The 24,344-nt window shown below is 46.6% G+C and overlaps 1 protein-coding gene across 3 annotated transcripts; it reads right to left on the bottom strand.

Moving 5' to 3' along the window:
* Positions 1 to 15,672: 15,672 nt before the first annotated feature.
* On the bottom strand, positions 15,673 to 19,132 carry LOC125541218 (trehalose 6-phosphate phosphatase RA3). Of its 3 annotated transcripts, XR_015615874.1 has the most exons (10): positions 18,738 to 19,132; positions 18,496 to 18,636; positions 18,295 to 18,366; positions 17,763 to 17,858; positions 17,523 to 17,576; positions 17,103 to 17,352; positions 16,573 to 16,643; positions 16,374 to 16,466; positions 16,154 to 16,290; positions 15,673 to 16,040 (listed from the first exon to the last, which is right to left on the bottom strand). XR_015615874.1 is itself a non-coding variant. In XM_048704681.2 (9 exons), exons 1-9 carry the CDS (start codon positions 18,978 to 18,980, stop codon positions 15,987 to 15,989), a joined length of 1,074 nt encoding a protein of 357 aa, XP_048560638.1. In that variant the 5' UTR covers positions 18,981 to 19,132; the 3' UTR covers positions 15,673 to 15,986. The 3 variants fall into 3 exon arrangements, 1 of the variants encoding a protein (XP_048560638.1); XM_048704681.2 differs by lacking the exon at positions 16,154 to 16,290; XR_007297461.2 differs by lacking the exon at positions 16,154 to 16,290 and having other exon boundaries at positions 15,994 to 16,040; positions 16,561 to 16,643.
* Positions 19,133 to 24,344: the final 5,212 nt, after the last annotated feature.

Raw genomic sequence — 24,344 nt, 5'->3', positions numbered from 1 at the left:
GCCGAACCCAACGCACCAAGGCAGGAAGCAGATCCCATTGTCTTCCCAACTAGCATGACTGGCTCGAAGCCAAAGGCCAGGTCAACCGCTTCAGAACTGAAAAAGACGAGGACTGCTGAGGCTGAAGCCAGAAAGAGGAAACATCCTGAAGCCTCTGCTACTGCTCCCTCCAAGAAGAAGCGGAAGACCAGAAAGGCCTGCTCCCACAGAGCCCTTAATTGTTGAACCCATCTCCATGGTTCCCCCTGCCACTGAACATCAAGAGCACCAACTGACTGTCCATGAGCCTGCTTTCACAGAGGCTCATGAAGCTGAAGACTTTCCAGCAGCTGATCCCACCGCTGCTGAAGACATTGGTCACCATGACCATGTTGAAGATGATGCAGTTCTTCCTCAGATCGAGCACCAACAAGTATCTTCGCCTGTGCTTACGCACAGCGAACTCATCAGCATTGGTCGTCCTCTGACGCCAATTGCTCAGGATGCATCATGGGCCGATCACCCACAAGCACAAGAGGACGATGACTTTGAGGCCCAACCAACCCCAACTCCACAAGCGTTGCCAGCGTTACGCAGGCTTCGCAAAGGACCAAGGCCTCCAGTCTCCGAGTCTGAAGCTAAAGCGGCTGAAGATGTTATGGCTACATCAGTCGATGAAGAAGAAACCCCAAGAGTTGCTACACCCCCGTCTCACCAAGAAGCTGTTCTCGAGGAGAACGTGACTGTGACCGACCCTCCAGCTCATCAAGTGGAGGTTGAGAATCTTGAGGCTGCCACCACCAAAACAAATGAAGCCACTGACACTGTGATGGCTGAAGCAAAATGTGGAGCCCACACCAACCCAAGCACCAGAAGTCAGCGAAGCCAATGATGCTACTGCTTCTGTTCCTGCGCCTGCTGCTGGTCCTCAGTTTGACTATCATGTTGAGCACAAGCCTCGGGTACAGAAGCCAATTCCAAGGTTGCCCAGGTTTCCAGGTCCTGCATCAGCACCTGGATCCTTCAATGTCAATGGCTTCAAAGCAGAAAACACTTTCTTCAATAGCTCCAAGAACCCCTACTCAAGGGAAAGAATATCTTCTGATCGGTTCTAGAGCTATCCGCAGCGAAGCTATTACTCCTGCATTCTGTACAATCAAGGTCGCATCTTCCCACATAAGCGTATTGACGCCGAAGCAATAGCTGGTCTGCCCTGTCTGGAAGAAGCTCTAGATTGCTTCAAAGAGGTTGGATTGTCACCGTTTGTCACCGACCAAGAGCACTGGAATGAAGATTTGCTGCTCCAATTCTATGCCACACTTCACATCCGTGGGTACAACAGAGATCTGAAGACTTGGGTCCTGGAGTGGATGACAGGAAATGTTCATCATGAAGCCAAAGCCTTTGATATCATTGAGCTCACTGGTCTGCCCACTCCTGGCGATCTCTACGAACCTGGCTGTCAGCTTCATAGTGAAGCTATGAAGAGCATCTTTCAGAAGCCTGAACCAAACATGAGTCAGATGCTCAGTATGATGAAGCCCTTGCCACAAGATGTTGCATATCCTAAGGAGTTCTTTGTTGAAGACCTTGAGTATCTGCCAAGGACTATTTATCATATCATAAGGCGAACTCTCTGGCCCATCAAAGGACATTCTCCACATGCCAAGATGGAAGGTGCAATGAAGACTTTGGTCTTCTATATTCTTCATGGCAAATGCTTCAATGCACAGAACTTCTTCATCCGCCAACTTGCTGCATCAAGCTCTGATCTTTTTGGCTTGAAGTTCTACGCTCCATGGATAATGCGGCTGATTAAACTCCACTCCGCTGTCTCATATCAGCCATCTGCTCGCAATCATCGGATCTTTCTGCCTGATGTGGATATGTCTGTTAAAGCCATTTATCCTGAGCCTGCCAAGGAGCCTCTTAGTGTTCAGAATGCGGAGCATCAAAGTTTCTCTCAGAACATTGAAGGAGTTGAAGCAGTCACCCGTGTTTATCCTCTGGCTGGAACTACACGTGCACCTCATCGTGCCCTTACTGAAGCCACCGAAAGCACTATTTCCCAACGACCCAAGAAGCGATCTCGTATTCTCAATGACCGAGAGCTTCTAGTGGCTCTTCATCAGAAACAGGATAGGCATCATGACTGGCTGAAGCGCCAAATGCAAAGCCCCTTGGTGGATGTCAACCGCATTCGCAATCTTGCCACCAAGAATGCCTTTGTTGCCCATGAAACCTCTCGACGCACATGGAAAGGGCTGACGCTTATGTGCTCTGAAGATGATCTTCAAGAGGATGGCTTCTCTGAACACTTCAAGTTTGACTCCACACCTCCTCGAAGGGCAGTGCTGCGACGAACTCCATCTCTTGAAGACTCCGAGTTCTCTTCCTCTGCGGCAACTGTGAATGCCAGAGTGATCGAGGACGAAGACGATGCTACTTCACCGCCACCTCCTTCAGCACGCTTCGACACTGCTCCAAGTTCTTCTGCACCGCCGAACACCACCAACGACCCTGCTGCTTCACCTACTCTTCATGGGAACGAGTAGATGCTCTATGTCTTCAAACCTTTTTGGTCCTTACTGACAAAAGGGGGAGAAGCATATCATTTTGATAGTCTTCAAGCGGGTCCACACGGGCGGTTGCTTTATATTTTGCCTAGTGTTTAGAACTCTCGTTTTGATACATTTGGTTCTTTGAGTTGTAACACCTAAACTCGATGGTCGTCCGCTACTTATTTGCTACTTTGTGATGCGATGATAAATTCCGCATGTGCGACGATAAATTCCGCACTTAGATCATTTTGCAGACGTCCATTTTCCATTATGCATGTCGTTATCTTCACATACCTTCACATGCATAATGAATTGTCATCATAAGTTGAAGAGGATCTCCACGAGTACAACCTGCCATGTGCATTTGCATTCCAAAAGCAAATTACTTATATGCACATCTTCAGGGGGAGCCCTTGCAACTTATGAAGACAATTCCTTATCCTTTACAATTTCACATATTATATTCCCCGTTGAAAACTTCAACTAGTTTGTCATCAATCACCAAAAAGGGGGAGATTGTAAGTGCATCTAGTGCCACCCCTAGTTGGTTTTGGAGTATTGACGACAAACCTAGTTGAGGGACTAATGTGTTTGTGAGAATTGCAGGATAACACAGGTAGAAGTCCCTCATTGATTCGGTTTTCCTACCAGAGATGACCCCTAAAAATGTATGAAGACATTGATGTCAAAGGTGTTATATGAAGATATAATCATTGAAGACTATGACAAGAGAAGACATCGCATGAAGCCTATGGAGCTCGAAGACTCAGATCTTTCATAGTTCTTTTTGTTCTTTATTGAGTCATAGGAACCACCGTACTGTTAAGTGGGGTCCAAGAGAACCAGTCAGAATGACTGAAGTGATGCTTAACCAAAACCTATGTCTTCGAGTGAAGACTATGAGAGTGAATCTTGTCCAGAGTCGGACAAGTCAGCTTTGCTTGTAGCCCAAGTATAGTTGCCGTGTGTGTTTGAAATCTGACCGTTGGAACGCGTGTCAGTTCCTTAGTGACCCAGGGTCATTTCGGACAAATCAGGTCGGGTTGCCTAGTGGCTATAAATAGCCCACCCCCTACAACCATAAATGGTTGGCTGCTCAGAGTTAGAGAACGGCTTTTGTTGTTTGAGAGCAACCCACCCCGAATCCTTTGAGAGAGAATTCCTTGCGAGAATAAAGCCCTAACCACCCAGAGCCAAAGAGTGTTGGGCATCACTTAAGTCTTCTTGTCTGTGTGATCTGAAGACTTATTACACTTGAGGACTGTGAATCCTCCAGCCGGTTAGGCGTCGCGTTCTGAGCATCCAAGAGTCATTGTGGATCGCCGGTGAACGAAGTCTGTGAAGGTTTGGGAGTCTACCTTGAAGACTTACCAGAGTGATTGGGCAAGGTCTGTGTAACCTTAGCTCAAGGGGAATACGGTGAGGACTGGGTGTCCTGAGCTGCGTGTTTAGGACTGGGTGTCCGGGACTGTGTGTCCTCAGGTTTAAATACCTAGCCGCCCTAACCAGACGTATAGTTGTCACAACAACTGTAACTGGTCCAACAAATCATTGTCTTCAACGAGTCACTGGTTTCATCCTTCCCTTCCCTTTACATACTGTTGGTCCTTGTGAAGTCATGTATGATTGCACTATCTTCTGTCTTCACTGAGTGACTGCCTGTTCTGATCGGCTTCATAATATCTTCCTACCTGATCCTTACTACCTAGTTGCTATTAGTCATTGTGATTTCACTTCATTGAATACTTGACTATGGTTTGCCTAGTGTAGTCTACCTTCCGCTGCATGGTAATAGGTTTATTTCTATCGTTTGTCTTCGAAACTTCCACGTTTTGAAGACTTTCATAAAAATCGCCTATTCACCCCCCCTCTAGTCGATATAACGCACTTTCAACATCATTAGGAGAATGATGTGATTGACTTGACCCATTCCGTTAGCTTAGCACTTGATCGTTTAGTTTGTTGTTATTGCTTTCTTCATAACTTATACATGTTCCTATGACTATGAGATTATGCAACTCCCGTTTACCGGAGGAACACTTTGTGTGCTACCAAACGTCACAACGTAACTGGGTGATTATAAAGGTGCTCTACAGGTGTCTCCGAAGGTACTTGTTGGGTTGGCGTATTTCGAGATTAGGATTTGTCACTCCGATTGTCGGAGAGGTATCTCTGGGCCCTCTCGGTAATGCACATCACTTAAGCCTTGCAAGCATTACAACTAATAAGTTAGTTGCGGGATGATGTATTACGGAACGAGTAAATAGACTTGCCGGTAACGAGATTGAACTAGGTATTGAGATACCGACGATCGAATCTCGGGCAAGTAACATACCGATGACAAAGGGAACAACGTATGTTGTTATGCGGTCTGACCGATAAAGATCTTCATAGAATATGTAGGAGCCAATATGAGCATCCAGGTTCCGCTATTGGTTATTGACCGGAGACGTGTCTCGGTCATGTCTACATAGTTCTCGAACCCGTAGGGTCCGCACGCTTAAAGTTCGGTGACGATCGTAATTAGGGTTTCTGTGTTTTGATGTACCGAAGGTTGTTCGGTGTACCGGATGTGATCACGGACATGACGAGGAGTCTCGAAATGGTTGAGACATAAAGATTGATATATTGGAAGCCTATATTTGGATATCGGAAACATTCCGGGTAAAATCGGGATTTTACCGGAGTACCGGGGGGTTACCGGACCCCCCCCCCGGGGGGGGGGGGTTATTGGGTCTACATGGGCCATAAGGGAGAAGAGGAGGGCCGGCCAGGGCAGGCCGTGTGCCCCCTCCCCCCCTAGTCCGAATAGGACAAGGAAGGGAGGGGCGGCGCCCCCCTTTCCTCTTTCTCCCTTCCCCCTTCCTTTTCCAACAAGGCAAGAGGAGGGAGTCCTACTCCCAGTGGGAGTAGGACTCCTCCAGGCGCACCCCTAGGGCCGGCCGCACCTTCCCCTCTCCCTCCTTTATATACGGGGGCAAGGGGGCACCCTATGACACACAAGTTGATCTTTGTGATCGTTCCTTAGCCATGTGCGGTGCCCCCTTCCACCATATTCCACCTCGGTCATATCGTAGCGGTGCTTAGGCGAAGCCCTGCATCGGTAGAACATCATCACCGTCATCACGCCGTCGTGCTGATGAAACTCTCCCTCAACATTTTGCTGGATCGGAGCTCGAGGGACGTCACCGAGTTAAACGTGTGCAGAACTCGGAGGTGTCGTACGTTCGGTACTTGGATCGGTCGGATCGGGAAGACGTACGACTACTTCCTCTACGTTGTGTCAACGCTTCCGTTGCCGGTCTACGAGGGTACGTAGACTACACTCTCCCCTCTTGTTGCTATGCATCACCATGATCTTGTGTGTGCGTAGGAATATTTTTGAAATTACTATGTTCCCCAACAGTGGCATCCGAGCCTAGGTTTTATGCGTTGATGTTGTGCACGAGTAGAACACAAGTGAGTTGTGGGCGATATAAGTCATACTGCTTACCAGCATGTCATACTTTGGTTCGGCGGTATTGTTGGATGAAGCGGCCCGAACATTACGCGTACGCTTACGCGAGACTGGTTCTACCGACGTGCTTTGCACACAGGTGGCTGGCGGGTGTCAGTTTCTCCAACTTTAGTTGAACCAAGTGTGGCTACGCCTGGTCCTTGCGAAGGTTAAAACAGCACCAACTTGACAAACTATCGTTGTGGTTTTGATGCGTAGGTAAGAACGGTTCTTGCTAAGCCCGTAGCAGCCACGTAAAACTTGCAACAACAAAGTAGAGGACGTCTAACTTGTTTTTGCAGGGCATGTTGTGATGTGATATGGTCAAGACATGATGCTAAATTTTATTGTATGAGATGGTCATGTTTTGTAACCGAGTTATCGCCAACTGGCAGGAGCCATATGGTTGTCGCTTTATTGTATGCAATACGATCGCGCTGTAATGCTTTACTTTATCACTAAGCGGTAGCGATAGTCGTGGAAGCATAAGATTGGCGAGACGACAACGATGCTACGATGGAGATCAAGGTGTCGCGCCGGTAACGATGGTGATCATGACGGTACTTCGGAGATGGAGATCACAAGTACAAGATGATGATGGCCATATCATATCTCTTATATTGATTGCATGTGATGTTTATCTTTTATGCATCTTATCTTGCTTTGATTGACGGTACCATTATAAGATGATCCCTCACTAAATTATCAAAGTATAAGTGTTCTCCCTGAGTATGCACCATTGCGAAAGTTCTTTGTGCTAAGACACATCGGGTGTGATAGGCTCTACGTTCAAATACAACGGGTGCAAAATAGTTGCACACGGGGAATACTCAGGTTAAACTTGACGAGCCTAGCATATAACAGATATGGCCTCGGAACACGGAGACCGAAAGGTCGAGCGTGAATTATATAGTAGATATGATCAACATATTGATGTTCACCATTAATACTACTCCATCTCACGTGATGATCGGACATGGTTTAGTTGATTTGGATCACGTGATCACTTAGAGGATTAGAGATATATCTTTCTAAGTGGGAGTTCTTAAGTAATATGATTAATTGAACTTAAATTTATCATGAACTTAGTACCTGATAGTATCTTTCTTGTCTATGTTTGATTGTAGATAGATGGCTCGTGCTGTTGTTCCGTTGAATTTTAATGTGTTCCTTCAGAAAGCAAAGTTGAAAGATGATGGTAGCAATTACACGGACTGGGTCCGTAACTTGAGGATTATCCTCATTGCTGCACAGAAGAATTACGTCCTGAAAGCACCGCTAAGTGCCAAGCCTGCTGTAGGAGCAACACCAGATGTTATGAACGTCTGGCAGAGCAAAGCCGATGACTACTCGATAGTTCAGTGTGCCATGCTTTACGGCTTAGAACCGGGTCTTCAACGACGTTTTGAACGTCATGGAGCATATGAGATGTTCCAGGAGTTGAAGTTAATATTTCAAGCAAATGCCCGGATTGAGAGATATGAAGTCTCCAATAAGTTCTATAGCTGCAAGATGGAGGAGAATAGTTTTGTCAGTGAACATATACTCAAAATGTCTGGGTATCATAATCAATTCACTCAACTGGGGGTTAATCTTCCTGTTGATAGTGTCATTGACAGAGTTCTTCAATCACTGCCACCAAGCTAAAAGAGCTTCGTGATGAACTATAATATGCAAGGGATGAATAAGACTATTCCTGAGCTCTTCGCGATGCTAAAAGTCGCGGGGGTAGAAATCAAGAAGGAGCATCAAGTGTTGATGGTCAATAAGACCACCAGTTTCAAGAAAAAGGGAAAAGGGAAGAAGAAAGGGAACTTCAAGAAGAACAGCAAACAAGTTGCTGCTCAGGAGAAGAAACCCAAGTCTGGACCTAAGCCTGAGACTGAGTGCTTCTACTGCAAGCAGACTGGTCACTGGAAGCGGAACTGCCCCAAGTATTTGGCGGATAAGAAGGATGGCAAAGTGAACAAAGGTATATGTGATATACATGTTATTAATGTGTACCTTACTAATGCTCGCAGTAGCACCTGGTTATTTGATATTGGTTCTGTTGCTAACATTTGCAACTCGAAACAAGGGCTACGGATTAAGCGAAGATTGGCTAAGGACGAGGTGACGATGCGCGTGGGAAATGGTTCCAAAGTCGATGTGATCGCGGTCGGCACGCTACCTCTACATCTACCTTCGGGATTAGTATTAGACCTAAATAATTGTTATTTGGTGCCAGCGTTGAGCATGAACATTATATCTGGATCTTGTTTGATGTGAGACGGTTATTCATTTAAATCAGAGAATAATGGTTGTTCTATTTATATGAGTAATATCTTTTATGGTCATGCACCCTTGAAGAGTGGTCTATTTTTGATGAATCTCGATAGTAGTGATACACATATTCATAATGTTGAAATCAAAAGATGCAGAGTTGATAATGATAGTGCAACTTATTTGTGGCACTGCCGTTTAGGTCATATCGGTGTAAAGCGCATGAAGAAACTCCATACTGATGGACTTTTGGAACCACTTGATTATGAATCACTTGGTACTTGCGAACCGTGCCTCATGGGTAAGATGAATAAAACGCCGTTCTCCGGTACTATGGAGAGAGCAACAGATTTGTTGGAAATCATACATACAGATGTATGTGGTCCAATGAATGTTGAGGCTCGTGGAGGATATCGTTATTTTCTCACCTTCACAGATGATTTAAGCAGATATGGGTATATCTACTTAATGAAACATAAGTCTGAAACATTTGAAAAGTTCAAAGTATTTTAGAGTGAAGTTGAAAATCATCGTAACAAGAAAATAAAGTTTCTATGATCTGATCGTGGAGAATATTTGAGTTACGAGTTTGGTCTACATTTGAAACAATGCGGAATAGTTTCGCAACTCACGCCACCCGGAACACCACAGTGTAATGGTGTGTCCGAACGTCGTAATCATAATTTATTAGATATGGTGCGATCTATGATGTCTCTTACTGATTTACCGCTATCGTTTTGGGGTTATGCTTTAGAGACGGCTACATTCACGTTAAATGGGACACCATCGAAATCTGTTAAGACGACGCCTTATGAACTATGGTTTGGCAAGAAACCAAACTTGTCGTTTCTGAAAGTTTGGGGCTGCGATGCTTATGTGAAAAAAGCTTCAACCTGATAAGCTTGAACCCAAATCGGAGAAATGTGTCTTCATAGGATACCCAAAGGAGACTGTTGGGTACACCTTCTATCACAGATCTGAAGGCAAGACTTTTGTTGCTAAATTCGGAGTCTTTCTAGAGAAGGAGTTTCTCTCGAAAGAAGTGAGTGGGAGGAAAGTAGAACTTGATGAGGTAACTGTACCTGCTCCCTTATTGGAAAGTAGTACATCACAGAAACCGGTTTCTGTGACACCTACACCAATTAGTGAGGAAGCTAATGATAATGATCATGAAACTTCAGATCAAGTTACTACCGAACCTCGTAGATCAACCAGACTAAGATCCGCACCAGAGTGGTACGGTAATCCTGTTCTGGAAGTCATGCTACTAGATCATGGTGAACCTACGAACTATGAAGAAGCGATGGTGAGCCCAGATTCCGCAAAATGGCTAGAAGCCATGAAATCTGAGATGGGATCCATGTATGAGAACAAAGTGTGGACTTTGGTTGACTTGCCCGTTGATCGGCAAGCAATTGAGAATAAATGGATCTTCAAGAAGAAGACTGACACTGACGATAATGTTACTGTCTACAAAGCTCGACTTGTTGCGAAAGGTTTTCGACAAGTTCAAGGGATTGACTACGGTGAAACCTTCTCACCTGTAGCGATGCTTAAGTCTGTCTGAATCATGTTAGCAATTACCGCATTTTATGATTATGAAATTTGGCAAATGGATGTCAAAACTGCATTCCTGAATGGATTTCTGGAAGAAGAGTTGTATATGATGCAACCAGAAGGTTTTGTCGATCCAAAGGGAGCTAACAAAGTGTGCAAGCTCCAGCGATCCATTTATGGACTGGTGCAAGCCTCTCAGAGTTGGAATAAACGCTTTGATAGTGTGATCAAAGCATTTGGTTTTATACAGACTTTTGGAGAAGCCTGTATTTACAAGAAAGTGAGTGGGAGCTCTGTAGCATTTCTGATATTATATGTGGATGACATATTATTGATTGGAAATGATATAGAATTTCTGGATAGCATAAAGGGATACTTGAATAAAAGTTTTTCAATGAAAGACCTCGGTGAAGCTGCTTACATATTGGGCATTAAGATCTATAGAGATAGATCAAGGCGCTTAATTGGACTTTCACAAAGCACATACCTTGACAAAGTTTTGAAGAAGTTCAAAATGGATCAAGCAAAGAAAGGGTTCTTGCCTGTGTTACAAGGTGTGAAGTTGAGTAAGACTCAATGTCCGACCACCGCAGAAGATAGAGAGAAAATGAAAGATGTTCCCTATGCTTCAGCCATAGGATCTATCATGTATGCAATGTTGTGTACCAGACCTGATGTGTGCCTTGCTATAAGTCTAGCAGGGAGGTACCAAAGTAATCCAGGAGTGGATCACTGGACAGCGGTCAAGAACATCCTGAAATACCTGAAAAGGACTAAGGATATGTTTCTCGTATATGGAGGTGACAAAGAGCTCATCGTAAATGGTTACGTTGATGCAAGCTTTGACACTGATCCGGACGATTCTAAATCGCAAACCGGATACGTGTTTATACTGAACGGTGGAGATGTCAGTTGGTGCAGTTCTAAACAAAGCGTCGTGGTGGGATCTACATGTGAAGCGGAGTACATAGCTGCTTCGAAAGCAGCAAATGAAGGAGTCTAGATGAAGGAGTTCATATCCGATCTAGGTGTCATACCTAGTGCATCGGGTCCAATGAAAATCTTTTGTGACAATACTGGTGCAATTGCCTTGGCAAAGGAATTCAGATTTCACAAGATAACCAAGCACATCAAGAGACGCTTCAATTCCATTCGAGATTTAGTCCAAGTGGGAGACATAGAAATTTGCAAGATACATACGGATCTGAATGTTGCAGACCCGCTGAATAAGCCTCTTCCACGAGCAAAACATGATCAACACCAAGGCTCCATGGGTGTTAGAATCATTACTGTGTAATCTAGATTATTGACTCTAGTGCAAGTGGGAGACTGAAGGAAATATGCCCTAGAGGCAATAATAAAGTTATTATTTATTTCCTTATATCATGATAAATGTTTATTATTCATGCTAGAATTGTATTAACCGAAACATAATACATGTGTGAATACATAGACAAACAGAGTGTCACTAGTATGCCTCTACTTGACTAGCTCGTTGATCAAAGATGGTTATGTTTCCTAACCATAGACATGAGTTGTCATTTGATTAACGGGATCACATCATTAGGAGAATGATGTGATTGACTTGACCCATTCCGTTAGCGTAGCACTTGATTGTTTAGTTTGTTGCTATTGCTTTCTTCATAACTTATACATGTTCCTATGACTACGAGATTATGCAACTCCTGTTTACCGGAGGAACACTTTGTATGCTACCAAACGTCACAAAGTAACTGGGTGATTATAAAGGTGCTCTACAGGTGTCTCCGAAGGTACTTTTTGGGTTGGCGTATTTCGAGATTAGGATTTGTCACTCCGATTGTCGGAGAGGTATCTCTGGGCCCTCTCAGTAATGCACATCACTTGAGCCTTGCAAGCATTGCAACTAATAAGTTAGTTGCGGGATGATGTATTACGGAACGAGTAAAGAGACTTGCCGGTAACGAGATTGAACTAGGTATTGAGATACCGACGATCGAATCTCGGGCAAGTAACATACCGATGACAAAGGGAACAACGTATGTTGTTATGCGGTCTGACCGATAAAGATCTTCGTAGAATATGTAGGAGCCAATATGAGCATCCAGGTTCCGCTATTGGTTATTGACCGGAGACGTGTCTCGGTCATGTCTACATAGTTCTCGAACCCGTAGGGTCCGCACGCTTAAAGTTCGGTGACGATCATAATTAGGGTTTTTGTGTTTTGATGTACCGAAGGTTGTTCGGTGTCCCGGATGTGATCACGGACATGACGAGGAGTCTCGAAATGGTCGAGACATAAAGATTGATATATTGGAAGCCTATATTTGGATATCGGAAACGTTCCGGGTAAAATCGGGATTTTACCAGAGTACCGGGGGGTTACCGGAACCCCCCCCCCCCCCGGGGGTTATTGGGCCTACATGGGCCATAAGGGAGAAGAGGAGGGCCGGCCAGGGCAGGCAGCGCGCCCCCTCCCCCCTAGTCCGAATAGGACAAGGAAGGGAGGGGCAGCGCCCCCCTTTCCTCTTTCTCCCTTCCCCCTTCCTTTTCCAACAAGGCAAGAGGAGGGAGTCCTACTCCCAGTGGGAGTAGGACTCCTCCAGGCGCACCCCTAGGGCCGGCCGCACCTCCTCCTCTCCCTCCTTTATATACGGAGGCAAGGGGGCACCCCATGACACACAAGTTGATCTTCGTGATCGTTCCTTAGCCGTGTGCGGTGCCCCCTTCCACCATATTCCACCTCGGTCATATCGTAGCGGTGCTTAGGCGAAGCCCTGCGTCGGTAGAACATCATCACCGTCATCACGCCGTCGTGCTGATGAAACTCTCCCTCAACGTTTTGCTGGATCGGAGCTCGAGGGACGTCACCGAGTTGAACGTGTGCAGAACTCGGAGGTGCCGTACGTTCGGTACTTGGATCGGGAAGACGTACGACTACTTCCTCTATGTTGTGTCAACCCTTCCGTTGCCGGTCTACGAGGGTACGTAGACTACACTCTCCCCTCTCGTTGCTATGCATCATCATGATCTTGTGTGTGCCTAGGAATATTTTTGAAATTACTACGTTCCCCAACAGAAGGAACCGGTGGTGGTGGCGCTTGGCGGCGCCAGAGCGGTGGCGCTTCCCGGCGTCGGCCACCATATCAACGTTGGCGTCGAGCGGCAGGCGGCTGCCCTTGGGCTGCTTCTCGGAGGACTTGTTTTTCTTCCGGCCATGGCTGGCTCGGCCACGTGAGAGGAACGGGAAGGGGATGGTAGTGCAGCTACAGCTGGTTGGCGGCGGTGGCGGACGGGGAGGATGGCTGGCGGCGGCGGCTCTTGAGAGAAAGAGATGTGCGGGAAAGAGAACTGAGGAGGCAGCGAATCGGAATGAGGATATCAGGGGAGGAGGCAGCGAATCGGAACGAGGATATCGGGGGAGGAGGCAGCGAATCGGAAAAGGGCACTTGTTGACCTAAGACGTGAAATGACGATAATACCCTCGTGGGGGCACCGGAATGTTGGCGATGGCTCAAGATCTTTACAGTGGGGTGAAACTGTTCATTGCTGCAGAAGCGAGACTTCGATCCGACAGCTGAGCCCTTCCACACGCGCGATCGGATAGCCGGAAACGCATCAAGCAAATGAAAGGACGGCCGGATCTCCCTGATCGCTGTGAGAGCTCGGTTTCCCCCGCTGTTCTTGTTTCTGGATGAGACGCTGATGGGCCAGGGACCGAAACCAGTTTGGGTGCTCCTGATCAAAGCACGTACGTGGGACTGAAACTCCCCCTTTCTCTCAGTCTGTTGTGCCGATCAAATTTCCAACACAAGCTAGGTACAAACCCAGGAACCAGGACCACCACGCACCACCTTGCACCACGCAACGATCGATAAAAACATAAAGCTATCTATCTAGCAAAGCCAGTACTGCTGCAACTTGGCGATCATGTGCACGGTCTTGTCATCGCTTTGGACCTAAGAAGAGGAGAGGTCCTTTTAACATTCACTGCCTCGCGAATGTGACCAGCATGTGATCACCCCTTGTAGCCCTGATTCGTGACATGCTTAAATATTGGGGTTCCACATATCCACCCACGCATAAAGAAGAGGAAGATTCACCGATTCACCACAAGTGGCGCTCAGTTCAGCAAGAGTATATATATTATGCGTTTGCAGCCTAGATTGATCGATCGATCACGCATGTACACCAATCATTTGTTATATCAGGGGAAAGTGGCCTTGCTTTGCCCACATATTTGAGGTTATGTGGTTGGCTCCCAAGCGTTCCCTCCTATGCCTCCAATTATTCCAACCCGGCGAGGGCGTGTCGGTTCCTTGTTTATGCATGTAAGCCTAGCTAGCGCACGCAGTTAATTGTTCTTTTGGGCACCAAAGCATGGGTCATCATGTGTCTTTCCACGCATGGCACGACGATCCATCAAAGGTGGCAAACCAATTAGGTGAGGTCCCCCACTTGTAAACCATTGGTGGGTGCAGAAAAATCATCAACATATGCAATACCAAGGAAATGCTCGCTCGTTGGACCGGACGATCATGTGCCACTGACACTCAAGGCACCGATTTTCGGTCGCTCGCGGCGACGACATTTTCACGAAAGTGCAGTTTCTGGGGACCAAGAATATAAACTTTACGGTGTCCAAATGCATGAACAGTCAAGTGGAGTCCAACTCGTGGCCTGCCTGACCAGTTTTTGCAATGGGGCACTTGCTAAAACCTCTTTACACATAGTGGCGCCGTTGTCCGCTAGTGCACTATTCTTGCACGTTAAGGCATGGACGGGGCATTACGAGTACGAGCTAGGCTGCCATAGAGGGCTTGTGCGACGTTGTGTGGCCGGCTACCCTTGCTTCTGGTCCAGTGGCGCGGGTGGTTGTGCTTGGCTAGCAATCGGAAGAAGGGTTTTCCAAGCATCCATACGGAAGGAGAATCTCCATATGCATGCGGTGATGCCAATGTCGACCTCTCCATATGCCCGTTTGAGTCAAAAGGGCGCGAGAATAAAAGGGCCGGTGTTTGGAAAGAAGCTCATATTCGTATACCCTGGCTAGGGAGCAGCTTACTGTGTCTGATGGACTTGTGTAGGCCAGATTCGGTGACGAGAAGATTTGGTGTCCCCCTACTGTTTCTACTCATCCTTAAAGAACAGGAGAGCATAATAATCGGTGCTTGCAAGCCGGAGATCCATCGAGCGGGGATCGAATCGGTGCCGATCGACGTCAAATTATACTACGTGTGATTGCAAGATCAATTAAACAAAGAGGGTGCATGACTGTTTAATCACAGCCAGGTAGGTGAATGTGATACATCATGCATGCATGTGTGAGCCAAGGAGTAGTCATAGAGTATTCTTGGTCGTAACACGTGATTCGATGCTGCGTCTGCGACCGACCGAGATCGATGGAAGCATGGGCGCAGAGACTGCTCGAGCGCAGGCTGCACCGGCCGATGCATCATGCACTACTCGATCCGCCTTCTCGGTAATCGGTCGCATGCTCGATCTGTGGTGGAATTTACTCCGCCACCAGCATGCAGTGCCATGCATTGATCTGAAGGCGCAGGCTTGGCCTTGGTAGTTCTGACTTCTCACACATGCATACATGAGCGGTCCATGCATTTACGAACTGTTGCCTCGATCGCATGCCGGCTTCTCCCTTGATTGCATACCATATTTTCTTTTCATTTTCCACCAGCAACAGTTACCACGACCAGGTACCATGCAACATACTAACAATACTAGCACAACAATAACTTAACAACTTCTCAACGGAGATCACACATCATAACAAGCTAACAATGAAGCAATAAGTAATAGAACAACTATTATAGTGCAGGGTGAGAAAAAGGAGGGCTACTTTGTCACACCCATTTCTGTCATAGCTAATAACGGAAGGCTAATTACAAGACCTTGCGAGAAGGATACAGTAATAGAAACCTTCAGAGCCAAGGCCTACTGGCCTAGCAAGGATCACTGCTCGATCTGGATCTTATATATCGATACCAACACGCATGCATGCATTGTTCTACTAGATGAAACGAAAGACACACCAAGTCCAAAAACGAAACAAGCTAGACTTGATGTACTAGCTAGCTATATAGCCTGCTCGATCTCCATGTTGAGTTAGAGCTAGAAGGCTGCTAGCTGATGAATTAACCCTTCTTTGTCTCGCTGCTCTTCACCAGCTTGCGCAGGAACTCCTTTACCTGCATAACATGACCAAGCCAGGTTACACATATGAAAACAAAATTCATGTCAAACTCAAAGCCCATAAATATTAACATTTCATTGCTTTATTTCTCCAGACAATCAACTTTACCGGGAAGCAGTCCGAGAGCATGTAGTATATGTCATGCACCTAACGGCTAGCTCTACTACTGCAACAGTGCCAATATATGGTAGTTCCTTTAGGTAGGTAGGTAGCTAGCCGTGCTAACTTTAGAAAGCATAAAATGACTGCACAAAAATAGGCATGCAGCTATTATACATTCCATATACATGCACATATACATATATATATAGTGGACTATTGTGTATACCTCAGCAGGCTCACGCAGAGAATAGGATGCGCTAGTCTCCTTTGGAAACTTTGTCACGAGGATCCCGATGCCTTGCCCCATGTTGTGCAGCACCTATTTTAAATTTTGTGCAAAAGAGCGTCAGTACGTTTGTTCTTTCAACGGATGGATCGATACCGTGCATCAGCACAAAAGTGGACAGGTGTACCGCGCACTACACCTCGAACGCATCCTCGTCTGTGCGGTCATCCCCGATGTATATCGGAAAAACGTCGCCACGCCCAGCAAAGCCTGTGAAGAGAAAACCATCATCAAAACTTTATGTTAGTAGCAAGTAAGTAACAAGACATACATGAAGTAGCAACAATATTTATGCATGCACTATATTTTTTTTTCTAAACAACGGGCTGCGAAGTCGATTTCCTTTAAAGAAACCACCCGAGTTTTTTGTAAATCTTTTTATTGTGTTTCTTTTGCAAAGTTTCTATGGCTATGGTTTTTTCTTGGTCCCTCGTGTAGTTTCTGTGTATGTTTGTATCTATACTGAGAGTATATTGTTTAATTAATGACGATATGCAGTTTCTCTAAAAAAAAAGAAACCACCACGTTTACGACAATTAATCGTTTTCTTTGCAGGCTATGCGCTGCACGGCGGCGCTTTCTAAACAAAACTACGGGCTGCGCCGTCGATTTTCACTGAAGAAACGGCCACGGGTACAACAATTAATCGTGTGTAGTGTAAGAACTCACCGAGAGACTCAAGCAAGAACTCGAGGGCGTTTCCCTTGTCCCACTTGATGGAGGGCCGGATCTCGAGGACCTTTCTCCCCTCCGTGAGGCAGAGTTTCGGGTAGTCGTGCAGCACCGCCCTCACCTCCCTGCCCAGAGCGTCCCACTCCGCCTCCTCGACGCAGCGGAAGTGCACCGAGAGGCAGAACTTGTTGTTCTCCACCATGGCCCCCGGGATGGACTCCATCTTCGCCGTCAGCGTCTCATACACCTGCAAAATCATATTCTATCAGTAGCTAGTGGCAGTAGTGGACTTGATAGCAAGAAAAAAGGACGCCGAGGTTACTAGTAGTTGATTGGGAATATTATCTGTTACGTCTCAGAAAGTTTAATTATCTCGATCCCACTGGTGAAAGACAAGGTCAGGTCGTGCATGCCTACCTTCTGGATGACAGGCAGGAACTTGGTCGCCGGCTGGCACAGAACCTCGTCAGCCTGCGTAGACAAATGCAACAACCACTCAGTCACGCAGCTCACAAGCGACTTAATTACCGGGAACAAAAAAAATTAGGGGCAAGGAAAAGTCTCTTTCACGACGAAAAGCGGAGACTGTAGAGAGAGAGAGAGAATAAGTCAAGAAGAAAATTGGGAGAAAGGGAGATGTCGACTAACTTAACTAACCTTTGCCTTGTGGTTAGACACTTTGGTGGGGCCCTTGATGTCCATGCCGTGGCTCCCGGCGTAGTACAGCTCCTCCAGTTTCACAAAGTTGAACACCTGCGTACATATTGCACCATAAATACAAATACAGTGCTCTTTTGTTTCTTTTGTACGTAGGCAAAAAATACTGCAAGTGAGAAGAGGCAACCGAGGAAAGGGAAAGGGTCCCTGCCTTTGGGCGGAAGTACTAGTAGTGCAAGAAAACGCTCATAAAAACGCTCGCTATGCGAACTCTTTGCATGTACTTTTGTGTGCATAGCGTCTAGGTTCACGCCCGCAACCAACTGCGGCATGCATGCCATGTCATGTGGGCGGTGAAAATCACGCCCAAAAATTACAGAAGGGAACCTGGAAGATTCCGTTTACGGTGCACGCTGGTGGAGAGGGAAAAAAAAAACAGGCACCAAAGCAACAACAAAAATAAATGCTGCAGCAGCACCAGCAGCAGCAATAAATGTAGCACTACGGGATATATGTTGGCACTGGAATGTACCTTGTCTCTGCATCGCCCGCTCACGATGGCAGTCGGGAAATGCTGCGCGACGCCCCTCACCGCCTCCCTCATCTGCGTCAAAGACCCACGTTAATTAACAACACAACAGTGCGAGGGAACCTTATGAACAGATCTGCTCTGCTTCGATCGCGCCGCGAGGAGGCGGCAGAAGACACGAAACGAGGGAGGAAGGAGACTGACCTCCTCAGTCATGACGGCGCGTTCGGGGTCCTCGACGATCGGCGAAAGGGTGCCGTCATAGTCGAGGAACATGACGATCTGCTTCCCCTCGGCCGCCGCGAGCACGCCCTCGAACCACTCCAATGCTGACGGGTGCTTCTCCTGCGATTCAGGCAAAGATTCTTCAGTCATGAACTGAGAGAGGGAGGGAGGGAGGGAAAGAAAGCAAGCCGTGGCCATAGATGCATGTCAAAAAAACTTACGATCCACTCCTGGTCGGCGCCGGCGGGGGACATGGCGTGGCGGGGCGAGGAGGCCTTCATCGAGTCCAGCAGAGACCCGGCCATCAGCACCCCCGATGTGGCGAGATCCATGCGGCCCAGGGCGGCCTTCCTGCAGTCGCGCGCCCTCCGCGGCGGGAACGACGCGAAATGGCGACCCGGCTGCGCCGGCGCCGCCACGGCGGTGACCGCGTCCTCGGCAGCAAAGGCGGCGTGGTTCGTCATGACGAGAGCGCGGACCAGCACAGGGGAGAGACCGAAGAAGCGGTGGGAGAAAGCAACAAGGTGCGTGGGCTTCAACGGGAGTAACGGACGAAGAGAAGGAGAAGCTGATGCCGATGGTTGCTGGGGAGTGGAGGAAGGAGAGGGAGGTGGTTTGATGGTTGGGGGCGGTGGACTTCGGGTCTATATATAGGGGTGTAAGCCGGGCCCACCTCTTGGAATTTTTTACGTGGAAGTGCCACATTTTAATGCTTGGGAAATACATGGGGCAAAGAAGAAGAAATGGTATGTCGACATAATTCCTAGCATTTTGCGCTTCATGTCAATTGTGTTTGACAAAAATTGTGTATACTGCTAGAGTTATAATGAGGCGATATATCTGTCCTTAGATGCTAAATCGTGTGACCATACATTTCTTCAAGTTACTTTCGATGATAATGTCATATGATTTTACGTGCCAAATATAACTATAATGCCATAACATTTCGAAGAGGGATTTGATTATTTGAATGTTGTTGCTCCAGAAATAGCCAAACGCACTCATCGACTCAAACATGAATATAATTGATTGCTACCATTTTATACCAGTGCATATGAATTATGGTGGCTAAACACAGAAATGGGTTGGAGCGTCTACTTTAATGAAAACCAGGAAGGATGCCCATTGTTTTAGACAAATAACATAGACGCTGGATTAAATCGGGGGTTACCAAAAGAAAAACATAAATTGGTGGTTATTAGAAGAAGGGAAAGAAAAAGAGTGGCAGTTAGGTGCTACGTACTATTTTTATACCATTACGTGTATGAGTTGTGATGGCTAAACTGTGGGTTTGGGATGGTTTCTTTAATGCAAAACAGACATGATGCCCTACAAAAATAACAAAAGGCGGGATAAAAGCGACCGTTATTAGAAACGACGGTTACTGAAAGAAAAAATAATATAAAAACGGCGGTTATTAGAAGGAAAATGAAAAGATGTTTGGGATGGGCCTAGAGCGAACGAAAGGTTTGGTAAGACTACCCCCCCCCCCCCCCCCGGTACAATTTAAATCCATAGGACGAACCACCCCGCACAGAGGATTTTGTTAGGCGGGCCCTTTGCTAGGCCGCCTACCCAACATAATTCCCTTTCCACATGAAATAAAAAACCTATGAAAATGTCCAAAATAGAAATTCCACAATGACCTATCTAGCATTTATTACCAGGTTGTGTACAAAAAAGTAAATGCAAAAATTACAAAAAAAAATTGCCAACTCTATTACAAAATACCAAAAAAACGCATAGTAAAATTGCCAAGAAAATGTAGAGAGAATAAAGCTAGAAGAAATAAAATGCCAGGATGTAAAATCAAAACCAAAAAATGCAACGGCATAAGTTGGCCATCATAGTGAGGGGAGTGTTTGAACAAAATATGCCATGTAAGTAAAACAACACAAATATGACCAAAATTATGATGGTAGATGTTTATTAAAATTTTCCATGATATTTTAATTAAATTTGTCATGCTTTGTATAGGAAAATTTCCATGTATGTAAAATGATACAAGACGTGGCACTGGCCTCCTTGTGCCAAGGTGCGTGCTCTGGACTCGACGTGGCCCAACATAATTTCACGTCTAAGCTTAGAATCGACGTGGCACTGGCCTCCTTGTGCCAAGGTGCGTGCTCTGGACTCGAGGGCAGAAACAACACTTGTTATGAATTGTTATATGTAATGTAGTATTTGACGTGAGATTTATAGTGATTCCAAAATAAAGAGATCAAAGCGGCGGTATGGCGGTACGCGGGGCTCACATGTCGGTGGGTCGGTCGAGAGCGACAAATGTGCCCCCGTCCTAACACTCCACGTTGTCAAACAAAAAAGATCAAAAATAAAAATAGAAGCACCAGGCACGCGTCGGGCCCGACCCACTTGCCACGTGTTCCTCGGTGCCGGGCCCAGGTACTGCTAGAGCCTGGTTGAACTGGTCTGATTTGATCGCTTGACCCTGACCGCCATGTGGGGGCCGGCCGCAGCCGTACGGAACGAATTATGCTTTCTTTTCCATCCCATTGTATTTTTCGAACTGGTCCGAGATCTTAGCTTTTTCTGCATGGTTTACGGTGCCTTTTGGTGGCGCTGGCTTTCCCCTAGCCACACAAGTTCTCCAAACTTTCTAGGGATCGATACGATACCTGCAGCGGTAGCTACCGCCCCCTGGAAACATCGTCAGTGTCTGTGGGCTTCTTTTTTTTCGGGGTAAAAGGGAGTTTTATTGCATTATCACAGTGTTACAATCGAGAGGCCAAAGATCATCAATACAAGGTGGAGCCGAGTGAACCCACACAGCCGTGGTTCTCTCGGTGCGGCTATAGTTTGTCAACCGATCTGCTACATTATTCTGACTACGGTGTAATTTCTGAGGTAAAAACTCACTTTCCTTCATCAACTCTTTAATCTCCAGGATCAGATGCCCATATGCTGATTTGGTGAGGCCATCAGTAGTCAACACTGAGAGGCCAATCGTCGAGTCCGACTGCACAACCACCGGAAGTACTGTGTGTTGGATGGCCAAAGCCATACCCTGCATGATAGCATGGATCTCCACCTCCAAAGCGTCATTACAGTTAAACATGTAGCGATACGCCGCCAACAGTACCGTACCTGACTCACCTCTCAATATGATTCCGGCCGCTGCCGAACCATCTGCCTCTCGGAAGGAACCATCAACGGATAGCGCGACAGTCCCCAGCCCAGGAGCCGGCCATGGTGGCGCTGGCTGTTTGAACTGAGTGTCCGTCTTCTGTTCTGAGAGCGGCATTTTTCCTTTTAGTATTTCTTCCGTGGTAAAGCAACTAGCGAGCCGAATGGACTTGTAGTAACTGTCCAGATACTGCACTGTTGCCCCCACCGATGGTACATCCTTGCCATGTGAGCAATCGTTCCGCAGCTGCCATATACGCCATAGCAGCATGATTACCATATCTCAAACCTAATCAGAGTATTGAGTGAGCAGATTCGGAAGCCACTCCTTGCCGGTATTGATCAGCAGTCCATCCGACGGGAGAGGCCATCTAGCGCGCATGTTTGTCCACAGAGTACGCACATGATCACATGTGATTAAAGCATGGAATTCATTCTCCTCCTCAACCCCACATAGCGGGCAAGTAGAACGCTTAGAGACATGTCTGTACTTTTTGCATGCCGCAGTCGGCAATGCCTCGGCCACCACCTTCCAAACCGTTATCTTCATCTTCTGTGGCACCGATGCTTTCCACACACAGTTCCAAATTGATCTCCTGCCATTTGGTGCTTCTCAAGATGATCCTCCTGTGAAGGCTGCATCATGAGCACTTGTAGCCAATTTATAGGCACTTTTTACTGAAAACAGCCCATTCTTCTCCAGGAACCAGGAGATAAAATCACAACGCTGCCTTGGGGACGTTCTTATTTTCAAAATGTGATCAATGTCCATCTGCCAAAAGTGTTGTGACAGCCTATCCATCCACCATGCACCATTCCCATCTAGGAAATCGGAGACTCGGTTTAGACGGGACGTGCGCTTTGGTGTTATAGGCCGGAAAGACGATGCCCTCGGGATCCATGGATCCCTCCAGGTTCTTATATTTGAACCATTTCCAACTCGCCATATAATTCCTGCTTTTAACAACTCGAGGCCATGGAGGATACCTTTCCAGACCGCCGATCCATTGTTGGGAAATACCGTATCCAGCAGGTTGCCTGAGGGATAGTACTTGGCCTTCAACAATCTGGCACAAAGGCTGTCCGGAGTGTCAATAAGACGCCAAGCCTGCTTAGCGAGAAGCGCCTGATTAAACGCTCTCATATCTGTGAACCCCAAGCCACCCATTGCCTTAGGTAACCTCATTTTATCCCAATTGAGCCATGCCATCTTGTTCTTTCCTTCCTCCAGACCCCACCAGTACTGACGTATCAGCCGGGTCAATTCATCACACACTGAAGCCGGGAGCTTAAATACACTCATGACATAAGCTGGAATTGCCCGTGCAACATATTTTAACAATATCTCTTTATTACCAGATGACATATACTGCTCGCTCCAGTCAATCAACCTCTTCCTTAATCTATCTTGAACCGTTTCAAAATTTCCTTTATTCATTCTACCTTCGGGCACGAGCAGGCCAAGGTACTTAGGCTCAAAAATATCCTGTTCAATCTCCAAAATTCTCTTCACCTCATCCACCACCGCAGGCAAGCATGAGTCTGAAAAAAGGATGGAACACTTTGCTGGATTAATTAACTGGCCGGTGGCCAACGCATAAATGTTCAAAAAACCGTTCACCAGGTGTGCCTGCTGTACTGAGGCTTCGAAAAACAAGAGTGAATCATCTGCAAATAGGAGATGTGAAATCTTTGGGGCCCTTCTACAAATTTTCACCCCTTTAAGACCATCCTCAGTCATCGCTTTATTTAAGAGTGCAGACAGAGCATCGGCAATGAAGAGGAATAAAAAGGGGGATAAAGGGTCACCTTGTCGTAGCCCTCTCGACGGGGTGAAAGACTCTAAGATCTTGCCATTGAACTTCACAGAATATTTCACCAAGGATACACAAGCCATAACACGAGAGATCCATGCATGCTTGTGAGAACCCCCATTTGTGCAAGGCCCTCTCTAAAAATACCCAATCAACTCGATCATACGCTTTAGACAAGTCGAGCTTGTAGGCACAAAGAGCAGGATCATTTTCCTTCAGTGACTGAATATGGTGTATGCATTCGAAAGCAATTATCGAATTATCTGTGATAAGCCTCCCTAGAACAAAAGCACTCTGATTTTCAGAGATCAGCTCCACAAGCAGGGGCCTCAACCTATTAACCATGCACTTTGAAACAATTTTATAAACCACATTACAAAGACTAATTGGGCGAAAGTCTTTTTAATTCTTGTGGATGCTGTATTTTCGGAATCAACACCATCGCCGTTTCGTTAACCCCCTCGGGCATGCGCCGTGTCACTGATGCGTGGCAGTTACCCGCTAATAACATGTATTATGATTTTTTTTCCGGAAGAACATGTACTATGATTGTTAATCAAAGCATGCATGCATTGCTAGGGTGACTCATGATGGGGTCAATAGCTCCTGTGCGACATTTTTCATGCGAATTGGAAGGAGTGCGACGTTGTTTGAATGGATGGCTGCGATGCGACGTTTCAGAAGCAAACAATAGCTCCAATGCGACATGGCTCTGTTTAACCATGAAATGAAAAACACGAGGGGTTAGCGATTCGAGTTATGACACGCGGGACCTAGAAGTTACTCGCATGCGGGTGGGACCCACAACTTATCCACGCAAGCATGCCCGTGCACATCAGCGTGCCCCGACCCGAGCCAGCCACGAGCCCG

This window comes from Triticum urartu, chromosome 2A, assembly GCF_056163025.1.
Source record: "Triticum urartu cultivar PI428250 chromosome 2A, HENAU_Tu73, whole genome shotgun sequence".
In the NCBI taxonomy this organism is placed as follows: domain Eukaryota; kingdom Viridiplantae; phylum Streptophyta; class Magnoliopsida; order Poales; family Poaceae; genus Triticum; species Triticum urartu.
This window is presented reverse-complemented; position numbering and strand designations above follow the sequence as displayed.